This window comes from Neomonachus schauinslandi, chromosome 4 (genome assembly GCF_002201575.2).
Source record: "Neomonachus schauinslandi chromosome 4, ASM220157v2, whole genome shotgun sequence".
In the NCBI taxonomy this organism is placed as follows: Eukaryota; Metazoa; Chordata; class Mammalia; order Carnivora; family Phocidae; genus Neomonachus; species Neomonachus schauinslandi.
Window position 1 is genome coordinate 11,812,329 of NC_058406.1, and position 26,789 is coordinate 11,839,117.

The window sequence follows — 26,789 nt, forward strand, 5'->3', positions numbered from 1 at the left end:
GAAGGAGCCTGCAAAAGCCCCGGCCCCCACCCTCGACCCCCCAAAAAGCAGAACCCCAGGCCTGTGCCATCTCTCTCTCCCTGCGACTTTGCTGTGTGGCCCCAGGTGTGCCGCAAAATTTCCAGGTCCTGGAAATAATCATCCTTCCCCCCCCACCCCAAGTTTCCTGACCATTATTGCTGAAGGGCGTCTTGCAATCCTAAGAACCACGAGGGCCGGTCCCGCCACAATCTTGGTTAGCGACAGGCTGAGACCCGCATAGCACAGCCCCCCCGCAGCTCAGGGCACCATGTGCCACCACTTGAAGGAGAAGGGCTTCCTGCGGACATTGGTGCCGCAGTGCACCTCCCCCAGAAACTTGTGGTAGGCGGAGATGTCATCCACGAAGGTGCAACAGAGGCCCAGGGGCTCCAGCAGGGAGCGCACGTGCGTCTCCAGACAGCACACCTCCTCCACCTGGGGCCCGAACGGCTTAGGGATGCCCAGGTCCTTGTCAAGCACGATCATGTTCACCTGTGATGGGGGTGAGGCAACAGCTCCCATTTAATGAGCACCTACTACTCGCCGGGCCCTGTTCTAAGCTCTTGGGCATTCCTAACTCCCCTATGACGTAGGTGTTGCGATCATCCCCATTTTACAGATGAGGAAACCGAGGCACAGAGGGGGCAAAGCAGCTCATACATGGCAGAGCTGAAGTGGAAAACCAGGGGACCTACCTCGGCATGCATGTGTGTGTACAGTACTTGCATGTGGTTATATGTGTATGAATGGGCGTGTGCGTGCAAGTGTGTATCAGTGTGTGTGTTCTAACCTCCCTCTGTCTCACAGAATATTCTCCTCTACGACAACAAGCATCTCTCCTGTCCGTAAAGGCCTTTTTAAACTAGAAGGTACTTTCCTATCTGTTAAGGGAAAGGATTTCCCAGAACCCCAGGGAGGCAGCTAGGATGAGCATCTCACCCCTAGGAATGGAATGCAGCCCAGAAGGGTGAAAGGCCTGGGGTGGGTGGGAGAGGCCACAGAGCGGCTCAGCCAGGACAGGGACCAGGACCTCCTGAGGGAACAGCCTCAGCTGAGGGGTCCTTCTGGATCTGGCTGCCCCTGATCAGCCTAGATGAGGTTTGGGGCCCAGAGTGCCTCACCATGTTTGGGAAGTAGGCTCTGGCCTGGCGGTCCTCATCCATCTTGAACAGAGCGGGCAGATCAATGATGTCCTGCTCTGTCAGCCCCAGCTCCTTCTTGAGGATGTCACGGTTCCAGTCCAGGCAACGCTGGGTGAGGGGAGAAAAGGGAGGGCAGGCAAGTGAGGGGACACTCCTGCCACTTTGTCAACCCTGCTCCTGTCTGCAGCAGCAGACCCTGGGCCCCAGCACTTCAGGGAGAGTTCTAGCGCTCACCTAGCCCCCTTGCCACCTCTCCAGTGCCCCTCCCACCAGGGTCCGGTGACAGTGGTAACAGAGAGAGAAGACAGAAGATCACAGAAATCATGCTTTTAGATAGAAGTGAGATGGGGACTCAGAAGGTGGGATCCATTCATGGTAAACTTCCGGGAACTCTGATCCCCTAAAATACATAAAAATCCAGGGCGTATATTGACACTTGCATTTTTCTAGAGGGCAGTCTGGAGCTTGCGTCATATTTTATTTATTTATTTTTTAGTTAATTTGTTTTTTAAGTAGACTCCATGCTGGGCATGGAGCCCCATATGGGGCTTGAAATTATGACCCTGAGTTCAAGACCTGAGCTGAAATCAAGAGTCGGATGCTTAACTGACTCAGCCACCCAGGCGCTCCTGCATCATATTTCAAAGGGCCCCAGATGTCATGGGCTCTAGACTCACAGAGCTCTTGGCTCTTTGACACTGCCTGATATGCTTTCCTTCCCCGGTTTCCTGTCTGCTTCTGGCCTCTGCTGACCCGCATGCCTGCCTTTGTCCCTCCATTTAGCTTCTGGCTTTAGCACAGGAGCAATGCAGGGAGGCTGGACCAAATGCTCATGGAGGCCCTTCCCTCTGACATGTGCTGTTGGTCCTTCCCTCTGGAAGCCGTGAGGATGTGATCGGTGTCACTGGGCACAAACCCTTCCCTCCCAGGGCCTCCCGCTCCGCCCTCACCTGGAAGTACTGGTTCTCTTGCATGAGGCTCTCATTGGATAGAATCTTGTTGATGGTGATTCTCTTGCTGCTCATCCCGCCCAAGCCTGTAGAAGTCAGACGTCATAAGGGACAGTCTGGCCTCAGGTACCCAGCCTGGGTGCTCCCCTCTATCAACAGCCGCCCCCCCAGCTTTTGGGCTAACTGCTGGGAGGAGGGAGACAGAGCTGGGACAGGCTGGGACACAGGAGGGGAGCCCCCGGGAACCCAGGCCCCTCTGCCAGCGTGACCATGTTGCTTGGACCAGGGACGAAGGGGTGGTGCCTTGCTCTCTTTCTGGCCAGAGGGTGGGGGTGGCACAAGAAGGTACCTGGGTCTCCCACCTGGAGCCTACTTCTAAGGGTAAGCAGCTGACCAGGTGAGGGTGGCGAAAGCAGGTACCCAGAGGTCACCCTTCTGTTTTCCAGACCCGCCTCATGCTCGGCCCCTGCCCTGGTCGCACTGCCTGCACCCACCTCCTAGTTCGCACGTAGATTTTGGTTCGATTAGTGATACCTAGCACTCATTGAGCACCTACTGTGTGACAGGCACCCTTCTAGATGTTTTAGAGGGATTAACTCAGGAATCTTTCCTGCATTTCTATGAGGTACCTGCTGGCATTAAAGATGGGGAAGCGGAGGCACAGAGAAGGTAAATGACTTGTCCAAGGTCTCATAGCTGGTGGCAGAGCCTGCACGCAGACCAGTCTGATTTCAGAGCCTAAGCTATTAATAATAATTCTTCTTCTTCTTTCTCTTCCTCTTCCCCTTCTCCTCCTTCTCCTTCCCCTCCTCTTGCTCCTCTTTCTTCTTCTTCCCCTTCTCTTTCCTCTTCTTTCTTCTCCCCCTCCCCCTCTTCCTCTTCCTCCCCCTTCTTCTTCTTCTTCTCCTTCCTCTTCTTCTTCTTTCTTCTTCTCCTCCTCCTTCTCCTTCTTCTATTTTGCCTGATCTGAGAAGAGTTTGCTGGTCCGTTGCACTTCCCAGTCTTGTAGCTTGTCCGTGGCAAAGAGATTGGGGCTGTCACGCCCTGTTCCTGCACCATCTCCACACCCCACTTGGAACCATCTGTACAAAGATAATGGTTTCTATATCCTATGGGTAGCTTTAGGGTATGATTAGTATATAAAGAAGCCTCCAGAAAATCCAGACTCGTGCCTGCCAATCCAAGGAAAAAATTTCCCATTGGTGGGAAATCAAAAAAGGACAGAGGGCTTAAACTGGCCTTGTCTGCTCTAGATACCAGTCACTATCAGGAACACTGCCTTCGGATCTGGCGGGCAGTGATGTATGTTAAGTATTAACCAGCCCTAATAACGCGACTTTTGGGAGTAGGCAGATTGGGGATACCAACCTGAAAAGTGACACAGAGTAATGTAAGAAAAATATGTAAGGAAGAAATTGTCACGGCCTCTCTAACCTGGCTCACTGTCTCCACCTGATCAGCTTTCCCTCTTTCCATGATTAATTTAAGAGCACAGCTAATCCCGGTCAACATCCGTCCCAGTTAAGGGAATGTCTACATGAAGCAGGTAATTTCTCCCTCTGGGACTGACAGTCATCACTGTCTGACTCTAGATCATGTCTATCTACTCCCACTTTTCTTCCTGTCCCTAAATTGGGTTGTGTATGTTTTTCTCTATCTCCTTTTCAAGCTCTTTGTATACAGATCGCATGTCAGTTAACTCTCTTTTGGGTCTGGTGCCATTTAAAGTAGACGCCAGGGCCTGAAGAAGCATTTGGCACTGCTGATGATAATAAGGAGCAGTGGGTGGCTCGATGGTCCGGCTGACCACAGCGAGGGTCACTAGAGGCCAGGGCTCCTTCCCACCACGGTGACCTCACAGCCTGGAGCAGGCCAGACGCCCAGGGAAGGGGAGCTGGATGCCCAGGGGCAAAACGATCACCTGCCCCATCCTCCTGAGCATCTCTCTGGGGGCTCAGCTCCCCACTCCCTGCCAAGGTTCTGTGGGCACTCACCTTTGAACATGATGGCCTCCCCGTGGCCCTCCCTCTGCTTCTCTCGAAAGAGCTTGTAGCAGGCTGAGGTACTGGCCATGAGCATCCGGAATTCCTGCAAGAGGATGTCCAGAGGGACAGTGTCAGCAGAGGGGAAGGGGCCAGGGAGCACGAGGGAGTCCCTGGGGACTCGGAGCCCTGTCTGCCTGTTGCCTCAGGTCTCCCCATGCCGAGGGGCAAAGGTGGCCTGGCAGAGTTTTCTCTGTTTTGGGGGAGTATTTCTCACCCTTCCTGCTATAGAAATTCCTTCACCTCAGCAATGTCATCGCGTCAAAGCTCAGAGTCCAAAATGGCTTTGGACAGGGTGGAGGCGCATCTCCCAGTGGCCAAGAGGATGGGCCATTTGCGCGACATTTCTAGGGTATGAAGTTGCAGCCATTCTTTTCACTTCAGAAAGTGAAAAAGCCCCAGACCCATACCCCAGAGCTCTCTAGAGCATCACGGCAAATCTAGTAGCCGCTAGCCCTGTGATTACTGGACTCTTGAATTGGGGCTAATCTGAATTGAGATGTGCGGTTAAGAGTAAAATGCACACCGGATTTTGAAGACTTGGTATGAATCAAAGAACATAAAATTTCTCATTTATATTTTTACATTGATTACATGTTGAAATGCTAATATTTTGGTATATTGGGTTAAAAATTCACCCGCCACAGCGACAACAGGCAAACCAACTTGAGCCTACTTCCTTCTTCCTCTGTGCAGTCCACTCCCTGTAGAACCTGCCCCCTGCTGACAAGAGCTGGTAGTACCTGGGTTCTCCATCATCCTATTCACTCTAGCCTCGGGGGCCAGCTCACCTTTGTGCCCGGGATGGGGACGAAGGTCATGAACTCGTCCACGTGGCCCACGGTCAGCCAATCTGAGTAGAGCTCCACAGGCGCCTGCACCTGCTGGGCCTGCAGGAAGTCCCACACCACCTTAGTCATCCTCCGACCGCCGGACCTGGAGCAGGGGTGGAGAGGAGGCAGCTCTTCAGATGCTTTCCCCCTGTGCCTGCCTCACCAGAGGGCCTACAGGAGCTCAGCCTCTGCAACCCAGCCTGTATCCAGGGTGGCATCAGCAAAAGTCACGAGAAGGAGCCTGAACCACAGGGCTGAGAGACCCTGGTACCGCAGGAAGGCATTTGAGCCCAAGGGGAAAGAAGGAGGCGTTAGCTGGAGCCATGGCCTCTATGAAGGCCATGGAGCCCAGCCTTCAGCTCTTTCAGCTCCTGAGGGTGTCAGTGGATATAAAGAGACCAGCTTCTGTGCTCAGGGGTCCTGCTGGACTGCTGGAGGGGGCTAAGGCACAGGCATGGTTCCAAAATCTGCCCTAGCCCATGTGCCTCTTTGTTACATTAACTTCTACTTAACTTCCATCTTTAATCAGTTCAAGCAACACCTCCTCCAGGAAGCCCCTCCTGAATTTTAGACTCTCTGAGGTCTTTGATCCCTAGTACCCTTAGACTATTACTCAAGGGTCTCCCAGTGGCCAAGAAATTCCTCTCTGATTTGGCCCCTGCCTGGATCTGCTACCTCCTCTCCCTCCCTTCCTCTTTGTTCTACTTCCTAAGTTTGCTAGCTCCTCAAGGCTTTGCCCTCCCTGTTCCTTCTATTTGAAATGCTCTTTCCCTCTGATCTTCCATGGCTGCTCCCTTCTCATTCAAGCCTCGATTCCCAAGTCATTTCCTTAAAACCACAAAAGCTGAAGTGCACCTGCCCCATCATTCTTTACCATGTGACCCTATTTTACCTTCTTCATTGCAACTTATTAGCATCCAGAAAGGTCTCATTTGCTGGCTTCCATGTTGATTTCCTGTACTCCTCCCACCTTAATTGAAAATTTCCCAAGAGCTGGGTCTTTGTCTGCTTGGCTCACTGATGTATCCCTAGAGACTAGAACAGTGCCTGGCAGAAAGAAGGCCCTCAATAAATATTTATCTCCAAGGAGCCCTCCCTGGCCTCCCCAAAGGGGTTAAGGACCCCTCTTTGGGTTTCCTATCATTCTTTCTATCACTGTATATGGTCCTCCCTCCCCACTCCCTGCTGTTTCATGTCTGTGATCTCCACTGTCTCCCTGAAGGCGGGGGCTGGGTTTCAGGTTTAGAATGCCATGGCTAGCACTGGGCTTGGCACTTGGCTGGGGCATGGGAAATACCTGATGAATGGATGAGTGGCTATTGAGTGGAGGGAGGAGAGGAGGTGGGCAAACGGGCACTGCCTGGCTAGTGGCCTCCCCCCAGAAGGTAGAGTATCCCATGTGGCTCAGAGGGACTTGGTGCCCAAATCCTGGCTGATCTCATGTATGCAGGTTGCTGGCAGCCCTTTTGTGAAATGAGGACCCGCAGTACTCACTCTTTCAGTGACTGTCCTGACCAAGGAAGAATCTGCCTTTTCATTGGGAAGAGGGTCACCTGGGGAGGGAGTGATGGTGTTGTGGACAGGCCAGGGAGCCAGGGACTCATGCTTAGGGGCAGGGCCATGTCTTCTCAGCCCTCTTTTGTGTATGGGTCACCCCAAGGACTTGATGGTACCTTCCCACTCAGCCTCTTTCGGTTACCTTCTATGGATTCCTTCCTCCCTTCCCTACTTGGTTTAAATCTCATTATATACCCTCCCATTTTGGGAAGAGCTATTTATTTAGTTTTATATTAGATCCTAAGTCATACTAAGATATAAAGGCTAACTTGGTTTTATTTCTAAGAGTGTCTGTATCTTTTCAGAGTCACAGAAGGGGTTCATTTTCCCAGCCAGTCACTCCATGTGTGAGCAACCCAGGCCATTCCTAAAGAGAAAGAGTAACTTCCCCACCCCCACTTTCCCCAGCCCCACCCTGGCCTCTCTTACAGAGGAAAGCTGCTCCCGATGAGGATCCGGCCCAGGGGGTATGTCTTGCCGTTCACAGTCACTGGTGGACTGACCTCCAGGTTCCCAAAGGAATCAAGGCTGGTGACAGGCTCAAAGAGGGGCTCCCGGGTCACGTAGCCAAAATCTGGGCCCTGGGCAGAGGGCACACACCCATCATTAGTCTCCTGTAGCCAGAGGTCCTTAGCCCCGGGTCAGCCACCCGCTGATGACTACTCTTTCACCACCTTCGGTCTGGCCCTGTGGGCACTTGGTTTCTAGGGGGTCTTCTTATTCCCACTGAAGAGCAAGGGGCAAGGCACGGGGAGGCTGAGTTTGTGGGCAGGTTGGTGTGAGGGTGGGCCTACATGACAGTATATAAGTGTGGATTAGTGTGTGTGTGCACTGGGTCTTTGCATGTACCTCTGCTTCTAGACACAGAGACATTTTGATGACTTCAGGGCTAGTTCTCATTTTGTGCTGTTGACACCCCTGCTCATCTCTTTATTTATCTGACCCTCAGTTTCCCCATCTGTAAAAGAGGTGTCGGATACGGTGCCAGAGGAGGGCGGTAGATTGTATCCTTGTTCCCAGAGACTTGCTGCCCTCTTCACAGGAAGAGGATTTTGCATCCTGAGCCATTGCTCGTATGTGGCATCTCCCAGTGGAAGGAATAGAATTCCCCACCCAGTGTTGGACTCGGTCATGTGACTAGCTTTGGCCAGTGAAATGTGAGCAGAAGTGACGCATAAGATCCTCTGTGTGTGTCTGCCAAAGTGTTCTCTTCTCCTTGTGCTAGGAGAATGGCATTTCCCAGGCTGGGGCTGTTCCTGCAGCCTGGGCTCTAGAAGGGGGAAGGCACGAGGAACCAGGGCTGCAGACAACCGACCAACCGGCAACACGGAGTGCAAGCGAGAAATGGACCTTCGTTGTTGTCAGCCACTAAGTTTTGGGGGTTGTTTGTTACTGCAGCTGCACCTAGTAAAAGCTGACCAATACATGCAGGAATGGCAGATACGTAACATATAGAGCATCCCAACCCATTCCCAACCATCCGTATTTGTTCACTGAGTCCACAGAGAGCCTCAGAATCCTTCTTAGAACAGAGCTCCAAAAAACTAGAGTTGGCACACAATATAACCCCAGGGACCTGTGAATTTTAAGGTTCCTTTCAGGATTTTTTGGTGAAAAAGTAGGGTGCTTGCTTGGGAACTTGCACTGGGGCTGGAACTAAGCTTGTCTGACAAAAATTCTTGTTAAAAAATCCCCTGAGGTGGGAAGATGTGGCTTATTCTGGCCCAGTGGAGAGGCTCAAGGGATAGCCGTGCCCAGTGACATGGATGGCTGCAGCCTAGCGCTTTCTCGCCCGGGAGCCCCAGATGGCAAGGTGTGATTTGCTGGAGGCTGGGGCAGCTGGGCTTTCAGGCATCACGCAGGCGGGCAGGCACGCAGCACAAAGTCGGGCCTGGCCCAGGCCCCCAGGAACAGTGCAGCCCGGGACCTTGGCACCAGGCCAGCCTGGAACACTGAAGGCAGGTAGTGACCTGGGAAGAACGTGAGAACAGGAGCTGGGAGGCCTCGGTTCTCAGGCCTGCGGCAACCGCTGCTGAGGGCCGGTTTGACTCTACCCTTCACAGTGTGGGAAGACGCGGACAGTCCTCACCTAGGACAACGTCCAGGGCTGTGGAATGACAACCGTAATGGTGGCTAATAGTGATCATTGTATTAGGTGCAGCAGGACGTCTTCTAGGTGCCTTCAATCTTCACAATGATCCTGCGAGTGGAATACCATTTCCAGCCCCATTTACAGATGAGCAAACTGAGGCTTGAAGAGGTTAAGTGGCTTGCCCAAGGTCAAGGGGTGGAACAAGATGCAAGGCCAGGCTCTACCACCGTCTCCCTATGGTAAGGGCTCTAGGTTAGGGAAGGTTCTCAGGAAGTAGATGTGAGCCTATGAATGTCTCCAACTCAAGCAGAGGCTGCCCTGCACGTGACCTTGGGAAAAGCCCCTGACCTATCCCAGTCTATCCCAGTCTCTGCTTTGTGCTCTGTCTGAGCCTCCCCTGCCTGTTCAAGGTGGAAGGTGAGGATAAAAGAGGCAGGTTTGGGTTCTGCCCTCACTGCACCAGTGGTTACGGGCATCAGTGGGAGTGGTAACGGCTTCTAGAATCAGGGGGTCAGATTGCTTTCAAAAACACACACAGACTGAAAACCACAGCTTCAGTGAGCTTTGAAGTTGGAACCATGATTTTCGACAATTGCTTAACTATAATTTTCCTCTTTGAAACTGATTTTTCTGCAAGTTGGGGGTGGGGCAGGGGTGGGAGCTGCCTCTTTCCCATAGTTCCCATTTCCTACGAGAAAACTCTCCTATGAGTAAATTTTTTTATCCAAGGGATCGAGAAGTCTTGTCAGGGTGCTTTTCACTCCTGCCTTTCAAAGTGGGTGATACTGATAACAACAGTGCATTTATTGAGCACTTGTGGTATGCCAGGCCCTGGGGTAGTGGTCACACTTTCCTATGAGAAAGGTCTCCAAGGAAAGGACCACGGAGGTCACTATCCCAACTGACCCATTCGGCAGATGAGAAGATGGAGGCTCTGGGCAACAGACTAACTTGTCAAGGGTTTCCCCAGGTCTCCTGTCCACTCTATCCTGTAAGAGTCCCCAGGATCGTTCCCTCACCCCGCACCCCAAGGTGGCCCTCAGCATCTCACCAGAAGCTGCTTCACTGGGAAGTCCTTCAGGTTTCCATCTCGGGGGGAGTCCAGTACCACGGGGAAGCCTTTGTGGGGGGCCTCTATGTAGCCAAACTCAACTTCATCCTGTGGGGACACCAAGGAGAGCCGTCAGACGAGCCAGCCTCCCTAGTTCTCCTCACTAGCAAGCGATGGCAGGGGCTTCTTACATAGCCTTCTTCAAATAGTCTCTGCATGCTCTAAGCATATTTGTACTCCTATCAACCCCATTTCTTAAAACATAATCAATAACATCCTATGTACAATTTCCTGCAAGTAACACCTTAATTTGAAGTGCATTCTGTATTTTTAGGTTGGCTTCTTTTTTTTTTTTTTTTAAAGATTTTATTTATTTATTTGACACAGAGAGACACAGCGAGAGAGGGAACACAAGCAGGGGGAGTGGGAGAGGGAGAAGCAGGCTTCCCGCGGAGCAGGGAGCCCGATGTGGGGCTCGATCCCAGGACCCCGGGATCATGACCTGAGCCAAAGGCAGACGCTTAACGACTGAGCCACCCAGGCGCCCCAGGTTGGCTTCTTTTTAGCTGTTGTATAGTACTCCATGGTAAGGCTATCCCCTCATATGGTTACTCAGTCTCTCCTGGGGGACAGTCTTTTGCTACTTCAAGAAGCAATGCTGCAGTGAGTTGCCTTATACATTTGTCTCTGTGCACACGTACATGTATGAGCTGACAGCAGAATTCCCATACATGGAGCTGCTGGGTGCCAGGGCACTGATGTTAAGCCAACTCTTCTTGCCTGAGGCATGGGTCACATCCCTCCCAGCCCGCAGTGCCTCACCTGGATCCAGCGGTCACCTCGGTTTACATACTGGAAGCAGACCTTCAGTTCACAGTTGGTTTTCTCAACCAGGTTCTTCACCTCTTTCAGGAACAAGTAATTGTCCTTCATGCTGAGAATTTCGGGGAAGAGAGGGAGGACAGGAGGAAGGGTGAGGAGGGACGAGGGCCAGTCCAACTGAGGTGGCAACAAGCAGCTTTCACCTCTGGGTTGTGCTGGGCAGATGAGGCCACAAATGTGTTCATAGTCACCTTTGTGAAGGCTGCTGGAGCCAAGGCCAAGCAAGCTCCTCCACTCATGGTGTTTGCCAAGGTCATGGACACATAAAACAAGAAGGGAGACTCTTCCCCACACCCACCCAGATTTTTGGAGAGCTGTGTCTAATCCCGAGGCAGGGGATTGGCCCAGGGCCTCAGGGTCCCACTTGTCATGGCCAGCATCCATCTGCAGGGACTCCTTTCCCTTGTTTCTCATCTTGCTGCAGCTGTCTAGCACATAATAGGTGCTCAAAAAAAAAAAAAAAAAAAGAAAAGCTGCATAAGATGAGCTGAACATCCATTGCATAGGAGGTTCCCAACCAGATGGTGCGGGCCAAGAATGAGAAAAGGAATGATAGCTATTTTTTAAAAAGATTTTATTTATTTAATTGACAGAGAGAGAGAGAGAGATAGCAAGAGCAGGAACACAAGCAGGGGGAGTGGGAGAGGGAGAAACAGGCTTCCTGCCGAGCAGGGAGCCCGATGTGGGGCTCGATCCCAGGACCCTGGGATCATGACCTGAGCCGAAGGCAGACGCTTAACCAACTGAGCCACCCAGGCGCCCAGGAATGATAGCTGGTATTTTTAAAGCACAAACTGTGCCAGGACCTTGGATTGATACTTTGCCTGCTTCATTTAATGCCCACGGTGACTCTGTGATGTCAGCATTTCAGAGAAACAGAGGCACAGAGAGGTCAAGTGAGTTGCTCAAGGTCACACAGGTGGTAAGTGACAGAGCCAGGCTCTGAACTCAGGTCTGTCTGCCCCTGAAGCCCCAGCTTTAACCACTCTGCTGCGCTGCCTCCCTGAGCCCTGGCCATTGCTTACCAGCACACGAACACCGACACGGGAGGCAAGATGTTGGGGGTCATGATCCACGGAGCAATCCGGAATATCACGGTGTCCGTGAAGATGGGTGTCAGGGGAATCTCCTGAGCGTGGGAGAGGGGAGGGGATCAGAAAGTCTGGTCAGGGTACCTTTCATGCCTGCTTTCTAAAGTGGGTGAAAGCGATAACCATACTACATTTATTGAGCACTTGTGGTATGCTAGGCCTTGGGGTAGCACCACACGTGCCATTTCATTTCTGCTTTACAGCAACCCCAGGGGGTAGATAGTATTATAACCCGTGTTTTACAGGTAGGGAAACTGAGTCACAGACCTCTAGCCACAGACCTGTTTCACGTGGTTAGTAAGGGGCAGAGCCTGGATTTCAACCCAGGTGGTCAGGCGGCTGCCCCATACTCTTAACCACTATCGGATCTTGCCCCATCAAAGTCCCCTTCCTGAAACCGGCCTGCAAGATGGCCGGGCCAGCCCTGCACCTTCTTCTGTCTCTGCTTTGGGCACCTTGCCCTTTTCTACAGGTGAGCATTTTAATGTTGCTTGGGGGAATTTTGCTATGTCCAGATGGTTCTTTAAGGAAAGGTTCAGGACGCTTGCCTGAAACCTGAGGGAAAATGAGTGGATTCCGGGGTTCCTTTGTGTAGTTGGCTTTGAACAGCTACAGGAAATGGGCACCTGCCCTTGGCGGAGACCACGGGGGCAGGCAGGCCTAGGGGCTTAGCTGGCCTTTCCTGCCTGGGTCTGCTTTGTGAGTCTCTGTTGGTGCCTGCTGGAGGGGCAAGTCTGAGGCCCTGATGGCCAGGCTACTCCAGGCACAGGTGGGAGCAGAAGCCCTCCCCCTGTCCCGTCCTGCCTTTTCTGCCTCTCTTCTTCTGAGGGACTCGAGGGCTCTTTGTGAATGAGGTCTTACCAGTTTGGATGCTCACAACCGCCGCAGAAAGCAGAAACTTCTGCTGTTTGTCTTACAGATGGGGAAACTGAGGCACGGGGCGTAAATTCACCTGCCCAGTGTCTCCTGGGCTTGAAACTTGGCAGTCTGACTCCAGAGCCTGTTCTCATAAATCTAAGCCAGATTCAGCCTCACCTTCTGCAGACCCCACTGTGTCCTGCCTCCAAAGTACTCTGAAAATGACAATGGGGAGGGGACCCTGTGTTGGGGAGGGCAGCCAGGTCCCTCCCTATATCTGAGCAAAGCAGGGTGGGCTCGAGAGGTGGGAGTCTGGGGCTGCAGTCTTTGTGACGAGAGGTCCTTGTCAGCAGGACACACTCTAAGTGAGGGGGGCTTCTCCTCTAGAGGGGGGCAGGCGCTCTCCTTCCTGTCCAGTTTCCCAAACCAAGAAGAATGGTGAGTGAGATGTCTGGCCGTAGGGCTGGGGGCATGACTTGGGCCTGGGATTTGGGGTTCAGTCTGTGGTCAGAGTTGGTATAACCCGCAGTTAGGGTAAAGGGTCCGTCCGGGGAGGGAAAAGCAGGGCATATAAGTAGTCGATAAATCTCACATGTGTGGCCTAGTTTGCTCCCTGCACTAACCACTGGGGATCTGTGCCTCAGAACTAGGCCCACACTGCTGCAGGGAGGAGGGCAGACCAGGGCACAGATGTGGGGATGCCAGAAAACCTTACCCGCAGGGCATCCCGGGGAGTAAGTGCAGCAAACAGGAGGATCCCTAGAGCATAGCCCAGAGGACCCTGGCAGACAGGTGCGGGTGGTCGATGCGGAGCAGCTGGATCTCCAATCTTGGCCTCCCCCCCCATGCTTTGAGGGGAGTGGAGCATTGTGGGGACCCCTGAGAGTGGCCCTCTGGAAGGCCTGGGAGCCCTCACCTCGGCCATGTACTCCAGCAGGCTGACGTGGATGGAGACCAGGCCTGGGAAGCCCTCGTCGGGAAAACGCAGGCCTTCGACAAAAAACAACATCTCCGCGGAGCCGCCCGTGTACTTGACCACGTGGTAGAGCTTCCGCCGGCCCAGGATGTGGATGTAACGCTGGCCGAAAAATGGGTCTGGAGGGAGAAGGGCCCACGTCAGGCCCCCGCCCCTGCCAGGGGGATGTCAGTGGGGCGGGGGACAAGATGGCCGAGTAGCTTGTCCTCTAGACACAGGGAGAAAAGCACAAGCAGAAAATGCCACCAGAAGGGCCAGGGTCCGGTCATCGTCCCAGCACTGCTGTGTGCTCGCCATGTGGCACGGCGAAACCAGACCACCTCTCTAGTTTCTGGCTTCCTCGTCTATAAAATGGGCTAACGCCCAGGGACAGCACGGGTGAAATGATAGCCGGTGAGGACTGAGCACCGAGTGGTGTTGAAGAAGGATATTACGTCGCTGCTTTACAGACGAGGAAATCGATTCTCAAAAAGGAGAAATGGCTTGCTGAGGTCGTATAGCCAGCAAGTGGCCAAGCTGGGGCTCAGATTCATGTGCAATTCTGAAACTCAAGCTCCCCTCCCCTTCCACACACAAAACACCACGGTGCCCATTTATACCCCAAATTCCTGTCCGTATAACGGAAGCCACATTGGCATACAGCCCCGCGCATGATCTCTGGCTGTACCGTCTCGTGGCGGGAAGGAAAGGCAGGTTTCCCCAGTGTATCTGCCCCACTGGAGTCCCCCAACTCTTTCCAGTGCTGTTCCCTCCGCTGGGAATATTTCCTTTCCTTCCAGGCCTTGATTTGGGTCCCTTCTGGGAGTGACGCCCAGAGACCAAGCCACGGACTCTGTGTGGAGCTTCTGTAGCCTCCATCCTTGCCCATCACAGCCCTTCTGAGTGGGTATGAGCTCAGTGTTTAGTCGTTGGCCCCAAGAGACTGTCACCTGAGGGCAGAGACAGGCCTGGCCGGACCCAGTGCCAATGTTGCAGAGGTCGTGTTTAGTAAATGTCTACCTAATGAACCCATAGCTTCCACGCCACTCCCTATGGGAGAATTTTCAGGCCAGAGCAGAATTACTACTCTGTTCCCAGCATGGGCAACCTCTGGGGTGGTGGTGGTGGTAGCGGATAGAAATGGTCAAGATGCGGGGCGCCTGGGTGGCTCAGTCGTTAAGCGCCTGCCTTCGGCTCAGGTCATGGTCCCGGGGTCCTGGGATCGAGCCCCGCATCGGGCTCCCTGCTCTGCAGGGAGCCTGCTTCTCCCTCTCCCACTCCCCCTGCTTGTGTTCCTGCTCTCGCTGTGTCTCTCTCTGTCAAATAAATAAATAAATAAATAAAATCTTAAAAAAAAAAAACTTATCAAACAACACCCAAAGAACAACTAATCCAATCAAGAAATGGGCAGAAGACATGAACAGACATTTCTGCAAAGAAGACATCCAAATGGCCAACAGACACATGAAAAAGTGCTCAACATCACTCGGCATCAGGGAAATCCAAATCAAAACCTCAGTGAGGTCGCCTGGGTGGCTCAGTCATTAAGCGCCTGCCTTCGGCTCAGGTCATGATCCCAGGGTCCTGGGATCGAGCCCCGCATCGGGATCTCTGCTCGGTGGGAAGCCTGCTTCTCCCTCTCCCACTCCCCCTGCTTGTGTTCCCTCTCTCGCTGTGTCTCTCTCTGTCAAGTAAATAAATAAAATCTTTAAAAAAAAGAAATGGTCAAGATGCTATATTTCTGTCGGAGAGCAGTGCTCAGCCGATGATAAGATAATGCCGATGTGGGAAGTGCGTAACATGGGAGAGAGCTACGGGCAGGTTCCTGGGGTGGGGAGTGGGGGAAAGGGAGGCAAGGTGGGGAGCATGTGAGCAGAGGAAGGGAGACTTTGAGATGCACTTCGGGGTGGCAGAGGTGGGATGCAGTGAGGAGAGGAGATACTTGCATTGCCAAAAGGCATGGAGGGAGGACAGTATGCAGTTCCAGAAGGAGTTTCTTTATGCCCTGCAGAGCTGGAAGGGCAGAATCAGGCTCGGCTTAGTACTTATTGTCAACAACAATGGTAAGGGTTAATGACTAGTCACCCGCGGATCAGTCCTCGTACAAATAGGGTGCATGATTAAAACTGGCAAATTAAATAGAGGAGCCTCCGAAGCCCGGGCGCCAGACAGCTCCTCGTGAAGGACAACGTGCTCAACTGGACCCTGGTTATACGTCTTGTTGAGGGCACGTTACCTTAGTGGTTATGACTTCCAGAGTCAGAGAGACCTGGGTTCCAATACCGTTCTGGCTTTACAAGCAGCAAAACCTCAGGGAATTCACTTAACCTTCCTGAGCCTCAGTTTACCCGTTTGTTAAATGGGGATAATAACACCTAGGCCACAAGGTCATTGCAAGATAAAATGACACAGCATCAGTAACTTAGGGAAACCCGGTAACCATGGGTAACCATCATTAACACAGCTGGGACCCGTAGGTATCAGTATTACGAGAGCCCGTGAATGAGTTGGCACGTCCCTTTCTGCAAAACTTATGGCCTTTGTGTTGAACGGCTTATGAACAGAAGGCAAAGAAATAATACCTCACCTCACCTTCCCTTAGATGGGCCCAAGAAATGAGGCAGACAGACTGATACCCTGGATGTGCCAAGGAGCTGACACAGAAGGTGAAGTCCTTCTCACTCAGAAACAACAGGGTGCACCCTCAGGAGATCCTAATTGCTAAATAAATCCAGATGGATCTGCAGAATTAAAAAGTTCTCTTCCAGGCATTCAGGCTACGCTTGAGCTGAGGCTCAGGGGAGAGATCTCAGGCCTAGAAGCTGACTTGTCTTTGCAGAGATCTCCAAAGCTTCCCCAGGAAGCTGGGCATTCCACCCGGGCCTGGGGAGGGAAGGGGTCTGGCCAGGAAGCTGGGTCAGGTGGAAGGACACGTTCTTGCTCATCTGCATGTAATTTTCTTTTCTTTTTTTGAAGATTTTATTTATTTATTTGACAGAGAGAGACAACACAAGCAGGGGGAGTGGGAGAGGGAGAAGCAGGCTCCCCACTGAGCAGGGAGCTCGATGCGGGGCTCGATCCCAGGACCCCGGGATCATGGCCTGAGCCGAAGGCAGACGCTTAATGACTGAGCCACCCAGGCGCCCCTGAGTGTAATTTTCTCCCTCTTGTGGCCTGCGATTTACACGTGTCTCTCTTTCTGGGGCTTGGGCTCAAGGCGGATTGATTCCGTGGTGGGAACAATGCAGCCATTGTCCCAAGCAGCCTCCTTCCCCTGCCCCCAGCTCAGTGGCCAGCTCTCCCTGCAGGAGCCAGCAATGCCCTTCTACTGAGCGGCCCACATGCCCCGAGCTGGGCCTGCCAGCCACCCTGACCTCTTTTTGGCCCCATGGTTTATGGTTTGGCATAACCCTTCTGGTCGCCTTGGAGCCATTCCACTTCCCAAGCAGACTCCTTGATGGTGTGACCAACCGTCCTGGTTTGCCCGGGACTGAGGGTTTTCCCAGGATGGGGGATTTTCAGTGTGAAAACCAGGGAGGTCCTGGGGAAACTAGGACAAGCTGGTCACTGTCTTGTTATAGGAAAAGGTCAGGCCCCGACTTTGGGATCCTGGGGCAGAATCTGAGGCTGGAACCCAGACACCTGTGTCTTCTTAACAGCACGGGGGACTTCTGTCTATTGCAAGGATTGTAATTCATAATCATCAGAATAATCCCAGCCAAAGCAATAAGTGCCATCTATAGAGAGCATTCCAAGGGCCGGCTCCTGCGCCCCGAGCCCCGCAGGACAACAGCCCAGATAAGGCAGACTGGGGAGTGGCAGCGTCTCAAGGTGTTTGTCTGCTCAGGGCCCATCTCGGATGGCAAGTGAGAGGCAGGGATGCGATTACAGGGCCGGAGGGCAATCCACTCCCATTAATGAACAGAACCCTCTAGATAACATCCAGGTGTCCCTATTAGCAACATGTCGCATGTCCCAGTTCAATGCCACAGACGAGAGGAGCAGGTGGAGGTTCTGATGTACCAGTCCCGCCTGCCCCGCCGGCAGCCCCATCCACTGCAGTTACCTTGGGCTGGACGGGATAAACATCAACAGCTCCGGCCCCCTGGGGCAGCACAGCCCACCTGACTCTGGGGACATTCCAGCCTGTGGGAGGTCACTGCCAGGGCCCAGGGTGGATCAGGAGGACTGGCCTTGGGTGGTAGCTGTCCACTGCTGTCCGGGCTAAATCACTCCCTGCGGTGAGGGTCCAGGGCCCTCATGACCAGCTCCTCATGGCGACTGTCCTGATTCTAGCGGGCCTTTCCCCAGAGGGATGCCAGAGATCCTGGGCCCCCCAGACAGCTGGGCGCACAGGGAAGCCCCACCCCACATCATGGCAAATTGCAAAGCTAACTATTTTGCTGAGAGAGAGTTTTTTGATACATAAATCAGATCTTGACAGTCTCTTGCTTAAAACCCTCTAATGGCTTTCCACTGCTCTCAGAATAAAATCCAAGCCCGCTCTGCATGCCCTGGCCCCTGCCCAGCTCACTGACCTTGACTCCAACACGTCCCCCACCTCTCATCTCCCCCTTTTGCTCCTCTAACGTTCGAGGCTGGTCCACTCCTCTCTGCTTTGTGCGTGCTGTTCCCTCTGCTTTGAACACTCTTCCCTCAGCTCATGAATGGCTGGTTCCTTCTCACTGTGGATTTGGGCCTCAGCTCAAACGTCACCTGCTCAGAGAGGCCTTTCCGGACCGCCCGGGGCCAGCGATGCCTCACCTCTGCCCCTGAAAGTCCCTCGTACTTGGTGGGTGTCATTTTCTCCCATTGTGCTCCTTATCATGTCTCCCTCCCTAGACCATCACCTCTCTCCGGGTGGGGTGTGATTGCAGAGTTCATTGCAGGGGACCCCAGCACTGAGAACAGCGCCTGGCACGGGGGTGCTCAACATGTATTTATGTGGACCTCAAAAGCCCTTCCTCCCCTGCTTCATGGGGGAAGAAGGAGCTCTGGGTTGTACATAAACTCAAGTCACTACCAACTCCTTTGAGGGAGTAGAGGCCTATCCCTGGGGCCTCCTGACTTCAAGGGACAACAGTGCTGCCAGTGACCATTACTAAGAGGTGCGTCCTGGCCCTCTCCAGTCACCTGCACCTGCAGGGTTCATAGCTGCTGAGGGGGGACTCTGGGGAATGTGGAGGGCAGAACTGGGCCCCGGGGAGGTTAGCTCAGTGGGCACCAAATAGATAGAAACTTCCAGAAGGGCTGCACTGGGGTCACTCACTCTCCACGTAGAACACGCCCACTTTGTCCGAGTCGGCCATGGAAATGTAGAGAACTATCTCGTAGCCGGCAGGGAGGCGGTCAGGGCCTTTGGTCCGCAGGATCATCTGGGACATGTCCTTGAGGTCTGGGGAGGGGGGGATGCAGAGGAGGTTAGAATTAAGAGACATGCAGCTGCAATGTGGGCTCAGGAATAATCGTTACTTTTCCAATTGGGACAGAAAACCCCACAATACGTATTGTGGGAACTGTAGAAAAGCATAAAAACTGATTGTCTTCTCTGAGACCATGACCTCCTGTAATTTTTTGGGAATTTCCTTCCAGTCCTTTCCCTATGTGTTTGTGTAGGTGTAATTCCTGTTACAAAACATGGTTCCAATTGAACTGTATTAATAGTTTTATCTTCTGTATTTTAGCAAGAGTAGATTTTTTTTTTTCTTTTTTTTCAGAGAGAGCCGAGCTGGGATGTGCAGAGGGAGAGGGAGAGAATCTTAAGCAAGCTCCACACCCAGTGAAGAGCCCGACACAGGGCTTGATCTCACAACCCCGAGACCATGACCTGAGCCAAAATCGAGAGTTGGATGCTTAACTGACTGAGCCACCCCAGTGCCCCAAGAGTGGATATTTCAGTCCACCATCCCTAGGAGACCGAAGGTCACTCCCGCCTCAGTCTTGGCCCAGCCCACAACGGAGCATGGGTGTTTCCATTGCTCCTCCCCGCCCCCCACCCTAAAGGTGGGTCCTGCTGGCACCTTCCTTGCTGTAGACCTTCTCATCGTTCAAGTCCTCCTTGGGCAGCCAGGGCGTGTCTCGGTCACAGTTCACCAGCAGGATGGCCCCCTGGCCCTCAGGGCCCCAGGTCCAGGATGCCTGCAATGTCAGGGAGAGGGGTCAGCGCCTTCTTGTCTACCTTCTGGCTGATTCCCAGCTCCACTGCAGACCCCACAGGACACCAAAGAGACAGCCCCAGGATGAGAACAAAGAGCAGCCACCACGCATCGGGGCAGGGGTGACTTGGCAAATGTGAACCCCACATCTGATGCCCAGAGAGGCTCAGTGTAGGCACCAGAGACAAGCTCAGGAGGGGGATGGGGGCAGAGAGGGACACAGAGATTGGAAAACTGGGCATTTATGAACCTCAAGCCTGGTGTGCCTGTACCTGGAATGGGTGGGGGCAGGGAGACGGAGGGCAGCCAGAGGAATGAGCAGGCACGCATTCTACAACAGGTTCTGGAGTCCCCAGAGGGGATCAGGGGGAGACACCTGGATGGACGGACACCCAGCTGTTTCCAGACATGCTGAGTGCTCCAAATGGGACCTGCAAGGCGATCCACTCTTCTGCTGCAGCCAGGGCCATAATAGAACGAGCTCCAACCAGATCATGTTGCTTTCCTGCTTTAAGCCCTGTCCGGGGCTCCCTGTTGACTTAGGATAAAGCCCCAATCCCTGACTGCAAGCTGCAAGGCCGGGTAAGACCGGCCCGCTCTCCCTCCATCCGTCTTCCCCACCAGCTGGCTCGCTCTGCGCCACCCCCCCAAGCAGATTCCCGGCTCTCTGCCCTCCCAGGTCCCATGCTCCCGGCGCTGTCCCATCTCCCCTCACCTGGCCATCCCCATTCCTCCTGTGGTCACAGCATGACCATCCCTTCTTCCCGGAAGCCTTTCTGAGTCTCCAGCCCTGAGCGGCTGCCCTGGGGTTACATTTAAGTCACCGTACATGTTCTTTTTGGGGGCGAACTTGGGACAATTGTGATGAGATGGTCACCCATGTCACTCTGTTTAATGTGGTCCCCCCCCTCCACCCCCTGCCCTGGACCGTGGGCTCCCTGAGGGCAGCAGCTGACTTCCTCTCTTTCCTTCTGCAGCCCCAGGGCCTGACCAGTTCTGGAATATCAACAAATACATATGCGACAAGTAGAGAGAGCAGATGAAACTCCACAGGCCCAGATAGAGAGAGTCTGAGAAAGTTCAGGCCCACAGGGATTGTGTGACTTCACCAAGGCTGCCGAGTTGCTCGGGGGAGGCTGGGTGCCGCTGAGGCCTCCGTGGGGTCTACTGTCATGTGGCTTGGCCACAGACACAGACTCGGCGTCTCCTTGCTGCCGGTGGCCTCCAGAAGGCAGAGCCCCACGGAGGAGCCGGGGAGAAGGGGCTCCCCAGTAGGCCTGAGGCCCCACGTCCCTGGTACAGAGAGTCCGGGGCTGGCTGCTAGGACCCAGGCTTCTCTCTGGGCTGTGTTCATTTAACTTTCTCAAGTAGCCATCTACATGTCATTTAAAGCAGGGTTTAGGTTGTTATTATGAAAGAAACATAAGCCAGTGGCAACAACCAATGTGAACGATATAGAAGGCCAGGAAATGGAACACAGAAGCACCTCTGCATGTACACAGCAAAAGCACTGGAGCTTAAAACCCGCCTGGAGGGCAAAGTACACAGCCGATTGAGACAGAGAACACAATGCTGTCTACGCAAGCTGCAGATCCACGTCCAGCAACCACACTGCGTGTTTTGCAAGAACCGTGAGAACAGAAAGGAACACTGAACCCATTAGGATGGTCCTTTGTAGGGAAGCAAAATGGGAGCGTGAAATGCAGGAGAGGAGGGAATACATTAATGAGTAGATAAACCGAAGAAGCAATGATGAATGAATGAATAAAACAGGAGAGGGGGCGTGGGTGCACCCTTAAAAATAACATGCCTCGAACTGAGAATCATTCATGCAGCCTTCTGCTCCTGATGGTCCCCCTCATTCAGTTTTAACATTAAAAAAAAAAAAAGGCAAAGTAATAAGAGCAAATGCCTCCTCTGCGGCAGGACGTTTTTCAACAGCTCTGCGAACTGGGCGTCCCACCCTGTGGATGGGGGATCCGCCTGCGGAAGGCGCTTTGCAGCTGTTGCTATAAGGTGCTTGGTTCCTCGGTGGGCCTCAGTCTCCTTATCTGTAAAAGGAGAGCTGTCTGTGCTTGTGGGGAGGACCATGGCTGCCTGCAGCATCCATCCTGGGGCTCTGCTCCCCGGGAGCTCCCTAGTCCAGGGCCGTGTGCCCTGGTAGCTCAGTACCTTTCTTGGGTTGTTCTTCTCCACCACGCCGTCCCGGTCGGCATCCACATCCAGGGAGATCTCTGGGGACAGACACACAGGTGAGTTGTGGAGCCTGCCAGACCGGGGCGGGGGGGGGAGGGGGGGGCTGGGGGCCGGGAGGAAGCCCTGTGTGATTAGGGTGCAGCTCACACGTTCGCTTGGTCCCTGGAAGGGGTGGGCCTTGCTGCCATCTTATGCAGTCCCCTGCCCCAACCTCCCGCCACCTGATGGAGGACGTAAGCGGACACCTGACAGACTGGAGAGGTGCTAGCAGGTAGGGCAGAGGACTCCCCCCCCCCCGCCCGCCACACTTCATGGTTCTGCAGGCAGTTCTGGGTGGTGCGTGGGATGAGCCTCACTGGAAAGATCCAGGAGCCTTGGCTCAGAGACGCCAAGTCATGTGCCCCACACGGTGCGTTTGGCCTGACCTGAAGCTGAAGCTCATGTTTGGAAAACTCTCATAGGAGTTCCTGCCCGCCTTTCTCAGTCTGTCCTGGTGGTGTGCCCACATGCATTTGTGCGTGATCTCTTCTAGAATTCCTGCCTCCCACCAGGGTTTTACTTTGGGTGGGAAGCTGGGTCTCCAACCTGTCTCGATCTGAGGGTGCCCAAGAAAGCCAGGCTGTCAGATAGAGGATCCAGGCTGGGGTCTCTGCTTATTCTTCCTCTTGGGGAAGGGGTGTTTGGTATCCCTAGGCCTGTCCTGGGGACCGGCCTCATGGAAACTGTGGGGCGGTAAAAGGAGCCCAAGATTTAGTGTTAGACAGTGCTGGGTTCGAACCCTGGTTTTCTGCTTACAAGCTGTGTGACTTTGGGCAGGTTGGACAGCCTCTCTGAGCCCTAGTTTCCCTACCTGCTTTGGAGGATGTTTAACATTATCCCTGGCCTCTCCCTGCCAGATGCCAGTAACATCCCTCAGTTGCGACAACCAAAACGTCACCAGATATTGCCGAATGTCCCTTGGGAGGCCAAATGGCCCTGAGTTAGAGACTAACAGGGCAGGGCAGGGCAGGGGGGTTGTCCCAAGGTGATGGGAGTGTCACACAATGGGATGAGCCGAGTCCAGGTCTTGGGGCTGCTCCGTGGGCTTGGCCTCACGCGGAGCATGACTTGGACAGAGGCGGGAGCTGGGTGGGAGTGAATGCATTCCTGGCCTGTTCCCTTGGCAGGCCTGCTCTCTCCCTGGATTGGGTGGGGAGGAGGGTTCTGGCACAGGAAGGGCCGCTGATGTCACCCTCCCTGAGGTGGCTCACCCTGGGGATAATACTCAAGTCCTCTCCTTGCTCACAGCCCCATTCCCTGCATGTGGCCTTTCTGGGTCTAGAAGGAGGCAGGATGGGGGAAACTCTCAGGGCGCTTGGTCCTTGGGAGAGACAGCACCCCAGTGTCCCAGCCTCTGCAGCCCAGCTGTCAGTCGGGTACCACAGGGCATGCATGATTAGATAAGCTCCTCCCATTGATCTCATCTGCTCAGCAAATCACCACTGAGCATCCTCTGTGTTCCAGGCGCTCTACGAGGCATGGGGACCCGGTGGTGGGCATTCGGGGCACACTGCCTGCCCTGGAGTCCCCAGTCCTATGACATAAATATTATTGTTGCCACTGTAGAGGTGAGCAAACCCAGCCTCAGAGACGTCACCTGTCAGCAAACTGGGCCGATAACCTGGAGCCTGGTGCAGGGTAAGGATTCCAGGGACAAAGTGAGGAAGCAAGTACCACCAGCTGCTGTTAAAGAGACTGAAGCCTCAGATGGAGGAACAGTATTGACTTTGGCTTCCAGACCTTCATGAACTTTCCAACTGGACACTCCCTTTCAGGGAATGTTGCCTTTCAGGGAGGTTGGCTTCCTGAAGCTCCTCCCTGGGAACCAGCCACAGACCTGGGCTCCCTAAGGAACCTGTCTTTACTTCTCCAGATAACAATCTCTTCTGTGTGTGCAGTTCCCTTTGCTGGAGGCGGAGCGCCTCCCCTTCCATGTTCTCCCCTCAATCACACCAACAGGGAGAGTTATCACCCACCCAGCCACCCTCACCATACAGATGAGACCAAGGCACCCTGCAGGGAAGTGACCACAAAGTCCCCAGAGAGTGCAGAGCCAGGCATCCCACTTGGGCCTCTGACTCCAGACTGCTGAACTTGGCCTGTTTCCTCTCCACTGACTCAGGTTGATCTCCGCCTTGGGCTGTTTCTAAGACCTAAGGCCGCTTTCAAAGACCCAAGACTTACTCCCCTTAAGGCCATTCCCAGAGGAGCCGGCCATATCCCAACGCTGGCAGCCTTGGGACTTTCGCCCCTAGGTCAAGGTGGCACCACACCACGGCTGTTGGAGGGTCCATGAACACAGTGGGTCACAGGAGAGACATCATGAAGCCCTTAACTGTGCTTTACTTCATGATAAATTCCTTAAGTTTAAAAATTTTATTGATGTAGGGGCGCTCGCTCTGGTGGCTCAGTTGTTGGGCATCTGCCTTCAGCTCGGGTCATGATCCTAGGGTCCTGGGATCGAGCCCCACGTCAGATTCCCTGCTAGGCAAGGAGCCTTCTTCTCCCTCTCCCTCTGCCCCTCCTCCCTGCTCGTGCTCTCTCTCTCTCGCTCACTCTCTCTCTCTCAAATAGATAAATAAAATCTTTATTATTTATTTTTATTTTTATTTTTTAAAGATTCCATTTATTTATTTGAGAGAGAGAGAGTGAGAGTGCACGAGAGGGGGTAGGGTCAGAGGGAGAAGCAGACTCCCCACTGAGCAGGGAGCCTGATGCGGGACTCGATCCCGGGACTCCAGGATCATGACCTGAGCCGAAGGCAGTCGCTTAACCAACTGAGCCACCCAGGCGCCCAAATAAAATCTTTAAGAAAATTAAAAAAATAAAAATTTTATCGATGTAATATTTGCACAAAATGCAACCCCCCCCCACAAAAAACCAAACAAACCTCAAATAGCACCAAACAGCTTCTAAAAAATAGCAGTTTCCTGTCCATCCCATCCTCTCACCTGCTTGAGGCAATCTCCATAATACTAAGTCATATGCTTAGTGCTCTTCCTTGATTTATTAACTTCAGACAAGTTTCACTGACTTCCTGTTATAAAATTCAGACATTATGTCATCGGGCTCTCTTATCACCCATCTCCCAACCTCCAGGGCTTCTCCCCTTCAAAGTTCCCTCTAATGTTCAATTTAACTAGATTTCAACGGGATGATCCTTGTAGGGACAGAGAACAGGGCCGTCAGTCATGACCCACCCAGAGCTCTGCCCTCTGTCATCCCCACAGGGAAGGAGGGTGAGGACATCTGTTTTGGGGCATCTGGGCTCCAGATGACATTTCCCAGAGGCTCGGAATCCTACCTCAGCTCCCCAGAATAGCCCCACGGCATCAGGTGGCACCTGGGGTGTGGGGCAGATTTATGGGAAATGTCACTGGGATTGAGTTCAAGGTAGTCTGCCCTGAGAATCTAGACACCGAGGCTTCAGGCTTGACACAGAGGCATAAGCATTTTGGCAGGCCGCTGGCCTCCAGTGGCAGGGTGCCGACCCTTCTTATGTAACTGGGCAGCTTGGGATGTCGTGGGAGGAAGGACTTTCTCCCCCACAGCCAACTAGGGCAATTATCGTAGGCCCTGGGGAGGGGGCACAAGAAATAAGGTCCTTAGGATGAGGCTAAAAATTCTCAAGGCTCATGCCCTGCTCCTGCTGCCAGGACCGCAGCCAAGAGGGTGAGACCATTCTTCCCTCTCCCAGTCCTCCCCTCCCACAGTCCCCTTCACAGGAAGGGCTTTGCAACTCAGCCCTACCTGGAGTCTTGAAGGCCCTGAGGGACCAACAGGCGCGAAGCCTTCATCTTACAGCTGGGAGAAAGTGAGGTCCTGAGGGGTGGGCTGCTTGGTGAAGTCACACAGCACGTCCTTGGCAGGACTGGGAGCCAAGCCCCAGGGCCTGGTTTGGCCAAGGGCACCATGGGTTTGTTTCCAAATCCCAGGAGCAAGACCGAGGGACAATACGGCCCAGGCAGAGGAAAAATGTGGCTACCCCAAGCAGAAGGGAGAGAAGAACATGTATTGACTTAGCATCTACCCCTTGCACACAGCCTCCCATCGGATCCCTGTGAGCACTGTGCACGAGGGCGCAGTGAAACCCTCTGTGCAGATGAGGAACCTGGGGCTCAGGGCGGTGACGGTCACAATGTGGCTGGAGGGGCAGAACCAGAACTTGGACTAATTTATGTCTACCCTGCAGCCAGGGCTGTTTCTGCTCAGGGTGGGCTCAGGGCAGAACTAGGGTTTGATGGACTCTGATATGTCCCTGGGGGGGCAGCCCCACCATCCCAGAACTTTCGGGGTGTTCCTGCTTCTGAGGTGCCCTCCCTATGAAGGGGTGGTGAATACTCAGGACGTCGGGCTCAGGGCCCCTGGGATAGATGCCTGAGGAAGACAAGACCCAGAGGGTCAGACAGACCAGTGGACCCTAAGAGGAACCAATTTCCACCAGGGTCTCTGGTGGAACAGGAAATGTAAGTTCAGTGGGTGAGGTTTATTTCTGCAACATAAATGACTGTCTTTTATTCTGGAATGATTCCTCTGCCTACTTTTTAGGTGCGAAAATGTTAGAATGATGGTGATAGTTGTTGGCAAATTATTTTATTAATATTTTTTTCTTTTTGGCCAAGCATCAACATTGTCAGGCTTACTATTGGGGGGTGGGGTGGGCATTTTACTGGTCCATGGAACCTGAATATCTGGAAGCGTAGTTAGTGTCTTCTGGGGGGTCTCAGCCCTGCTGCTCCCTCGAGCACAAGCTCCACAGTCCTTCAGACCAGGGGGGGTTTCCAGTCCTGCCTCCTTATGGGGTGTCGTTTTGCCATCTATCCTGTCTGCCTGGCTTTGGGGGAAGTCTCGCTCATGGTGGAGTCAGCCCTCTGGGACCATCCTCACTGGACAGGCCTTAGGCCACTGCCCTTCCTGCTTATGTC

At 53.5% G+C, this 26,789-nt stretch overlaps 1 protein-coding gene across 1 annotated transcript in view; it reads right to left on the minus strand.

Annotated features, from left to right (window-relative positions):
• Nucleotides 1–274: 274 nt before the first annotated feature.
• Nucleotides 275–26,789, minus strand: part of PADI2 (peptidyl arginine deiminase 2) — a 41,974-nt gene continuing 15,459 nt past the window's right edge. Inside the window, exons 4-16 of the mRNA XM_021684383.2 lie at nt 21,802–21,863; nt 19,495–19,612; nt 18,744–18,869; nt 13,436–13,614; nt 11,596–11,699; nt 10,511–10,622; nt 9,689–9,796; nt 6,975–7,126; nt 4,947–5,091; nt 4,108–4,201; nt 2,114–2,199; nt 1,143–1,271; nt 275–513 (exon numbers count right to left, since the gene is read on the minus strand). Of these exons, the coding sequence (XP_021540058.1) occupies nt 280–513; nt 1,143–1,271; nt 2,114–2,199; nt 4,108–4,201; nt 4,947–5,091; nt 6,975–7,126; nt 9,689–9,796; nt 10,511–10,622; nt 11,596–11,699; nt 13,436–13,614; nt 18,744–18,869; nt 19,495–19,612; nt 21,802–21,863 (1,649 nt within the window). The 3' untranslated portion in view covers nt 275–279. The remainder of the gene's footprint in view (nt 514–1,142; nt 1,272–2,113; nt 2,200–4,107; nt 4,202–4,946; nt 5,092–6,974; nt 7,127–9,688; nt 9,797–10,510; nt 10,623–11,595; nt 11,700–13,435; nt 13,615–18,743; nt 18,870–19,494; nt 19,613–21,801; nt 21,864–26,789) is intronic.